Here is a 3240-nt window from a genome sequence, read left to right as displayed (position 1 = left end):
GCTTATCGACACTAGGGGTGTGACAATACACTTAGCTCACGAGATGAGACAAAATACAGATACTTGGTTCACTAGAATATGACAATATTTTAATACTATTTTTAAGAAATTTTCTTAATTACAAAAAGTAAAACAATGCAGTTGTATTTTGAAATATTTTAACTAATCTAGGGCTGTAACTAATGATTATTTTGGTAATCAATTAATCTACTGATTATTCTGACAACTGAGTACTGATATTTTTTTAGTAACACAAACAGACCTAAGTGAAAACCAGGCTTTAGTATGACTATTTATATATAAACTAACGATGAGGCAATAACAATTGGCTCAAATAAAATATCAAAACCAAGAAATTACATGACTAATGATTATTTTGGTAATCAAGTAATCTACTGATTATTTTGACAATCGAGTAATCTGATATTTTTTTAGTAACACAAACAGACCTAAGTGAAAACCAGGCTTTAGTATGACTATTTATATATAAACTAACGATGAGGCAATAACAATTGGCTCAAATAAAATATCAAAACCAAGAAATTACATGATTGTATTGAACAACACTGTTAAAATACATAATGTAATATGCCTATTAGGGATGCACCGATACCGATACTGGCATCGGTATTGGGCCCGATACTGAGCTCCTGTACTCGTACTAGTTAAAATGCCCCGATACCAAACGCCGATACCACACAGCATGTGATAAGCGCCATATTCAGACAAAGAAACACCGACAACAGACAGCAGAATGGAGTTATTAGAGATTAAAGATGTCTACGAAGTATATGTATGCAATGTAATATTCCTATACATAATGAACATAACCAACTTAAGTACATTATGTATTATAACAAATACCTGCAGAGGGCGCCAATGGCCTGGTGATGTTACACTTTACAGCGTGACTAAACAATGTTTAAATCCATTCAATTTTAATATTTGGCCACATGCAAACTCAGAAACTTTTATTTTGAAATCGTGATGTACAATAAATGGCATATTTATAAATAGGTTGGTGTATTCTCTTGTGTTGGCAAAGGTTTATAAATGATTTACGTTACAAATCTAGTGAGATAATAATGCACACTGTTTTCCCAGATGAATGTTAAGCTATTCAAATTCACAGCATATGCTGAGGAAGAGTTTAGCCCCTTTCACACAATACAGACTTTACTGGTAAAATTACCGTTAAGAGATTGTGTGTGAACAGGACCCTTTCAAAAATCCCGGTAAATTTGTTCTGGCAATCATATCGTTTTATGGAGATGACATGATTACTCTGAACTGTTTACAAAGCTCCGCTGCTTTTTAATTAGTTATTCTATGTAAATATGCGCTAGATGGACATCTTTGACCATTGCGCCTCGCAGCTTTTTGTTGCGCTTCTCCATTCATCAGGGCTGCGACTCCGCAGTTGGATACTATTATACGCGTCTCGTGTTTATAAGAGCAAAACATTCTGATTGGCTAGTAATGTTAGTTTGGTTGAGAGTGAAAGCTGTGATCCTCTCATACCATTGGTAGGCGAACTCATGGACTCGAAAGTGATATCAATCAACAAGATTTTTTTTTAAATGTAGGATTATTTTTTTCCACAGCCAAACGCTGCATGCCGGAGAACTTTAAGCCCTGCATGTTAGGATGCTAGAAAGGTTTGGCAGTTGGACCTTTTTGTCCTGTGTCTCAGACATCTTCCAGTCGTTGGACCTGAGGAGGTGGAGCTCGTCAAACTTCATGCTGATGTCCTCGATGGAGAGCTGCAGCAGATCCCAGAACCCGGCCAGATCCTGCGCTGTGGGCCGCGGCTGAGCACTCGCATCCTGACCGAAAACACACATCACACATGAACTACACAGCTTCAATGCACTTTGAGTCACTGTGGATTAAAGAATCTGCCAAATGCTTAAAAACAAGACAAAAAACGTCTGGAAGAGAATCAAAGTCTGTCCACTTCAGGTCCACTGGATCTTTTTTTGTGTCAACACATATTTGTAATATGATCTTGTTTCCAATTGGAAACAGCTAACAAGAATAATACAAGACAAAACTGCAGAGAATCCAGCACAATAATGCTGTGACAGAGAGCCAGCAGAGGGCGCCGATCATCAGCATTCTGCTGCCTCAACAACTCAACCTCATATGAGAGAGTTTCTGATGATCCGAACACCAGCAATGTGATGAAAATATTTCACAGGAAATCATGTGGGACTAGATTTTATCCAGCAGGATTTGAGTGTAACCAAGTCATTATAGGCTGGTATAGGGATGCACAATTAATCGAACTTCTAATCATGATTACAATTACGCATGCCACAATTACGTAATCGTTCAAAGCGGCAATTACAAAAAAAAAAAAAAAAGTCCACTTCCATTATTCTGCGTGCTTAAGATGTTTTTTTCTTTCTATAGGTTATCTTAAGAGTTTTAGTATAACATTAATTCATTAATTCATTAAATTTTCATTAATCTTAAAATATATAATTACATATTAATTTTATTTAAATGAATAAAGATGAAATAATGATAATTCTTGATTCCCAAAGTATATTAGGAATAAATGAAAAATAAATAAGATAAATTATATACTTTTTATTTTTATATTACTCATCCCGCAGCCTAAGTTGTCAGCAGAAAAATTAATAGATTAATTAATAATAATTACAAAAACATATATCAAATACATGTAAATAAACATTAAATCATAAAATATATACTTTATTAACATTTAATAATTGTATATACACAAACATTTTAATTAATCTTTAAATATATAATTGCAAATAATAATAATAAAAATAATTCAATGAATAAAGATGAAATTATAATAATTCCTTAATATATTTATAAAACTACAAATTTAATATTAATAATAATAAAAAGATAAATAATTATATACTTTTTTATTTTTATGTTACTTACATATGTATTATTATATATATTCACACCTCTAGATTAAATAAATAAATATATTGTAGCAGAGTTTATTTAAATAATCACTGTATTATTATTGTATTTTCTTATTACATTAAAAATATATACACTACATTTGTTACAACAATCAGAAACACCTTAAAAAATTTTATGTTAATAAAAAAAAAAAACTAAAAAAAAAAAACATTTGGGGCCTTTACAGTAATTTGCGACTGAAAACTACTGCATGCGACTATGAAAATGTTTTTAGGAGCACCAGTGCGACTGACCCGATCATCATCATACTTGTGATTGCGCTCAGGG

General features: G+C 32.5%; 1 protein-coding gene across 1 annotated transcript in view; it reads right to left on the bottom strand.

Moving 5' to 3' along the window:
• LOC107737053 (disks large-associated protein 4-like) overlaps positions 1-3240 on the bottom strand; it is a 163577-nt gene that overhangs the window by 3481 nt on the left and 156856 nt on the right. The window contains exon 16 of the mRNA XM_016548457.1: positions 1674-1826. Within this exon, the coding sequence (XP_016403943.1) occupies positions 1674-1826 (153 nt within the window). The remainder of the gene's footprint in view (positions 1-1673; positions 1827-3240) is intronic.

This window comes from Sinocyclocheilus rhinocerous, unplaced genomic scaffold (genome assembly GCF_001515625.1).
Source record: "Sinocyclocheilus rhinocerous isolate Xijiao unplaced genomic scaffold, SAMN03320098_v1.1 scaffold464, whole genome shotgun sequence".
Classification (NCBI taxonomy): domain Eukaryota; kingdom Metazoa; phylum Chordata; class Actinopteri; order Cypriniformes; family Cyprinidae; genus Sinocyclocheilus; species Sinocyclocheilus rhinocerous.
This window is presented reverse-complemented; position numbering and strand designations above follow the sequence as displayed.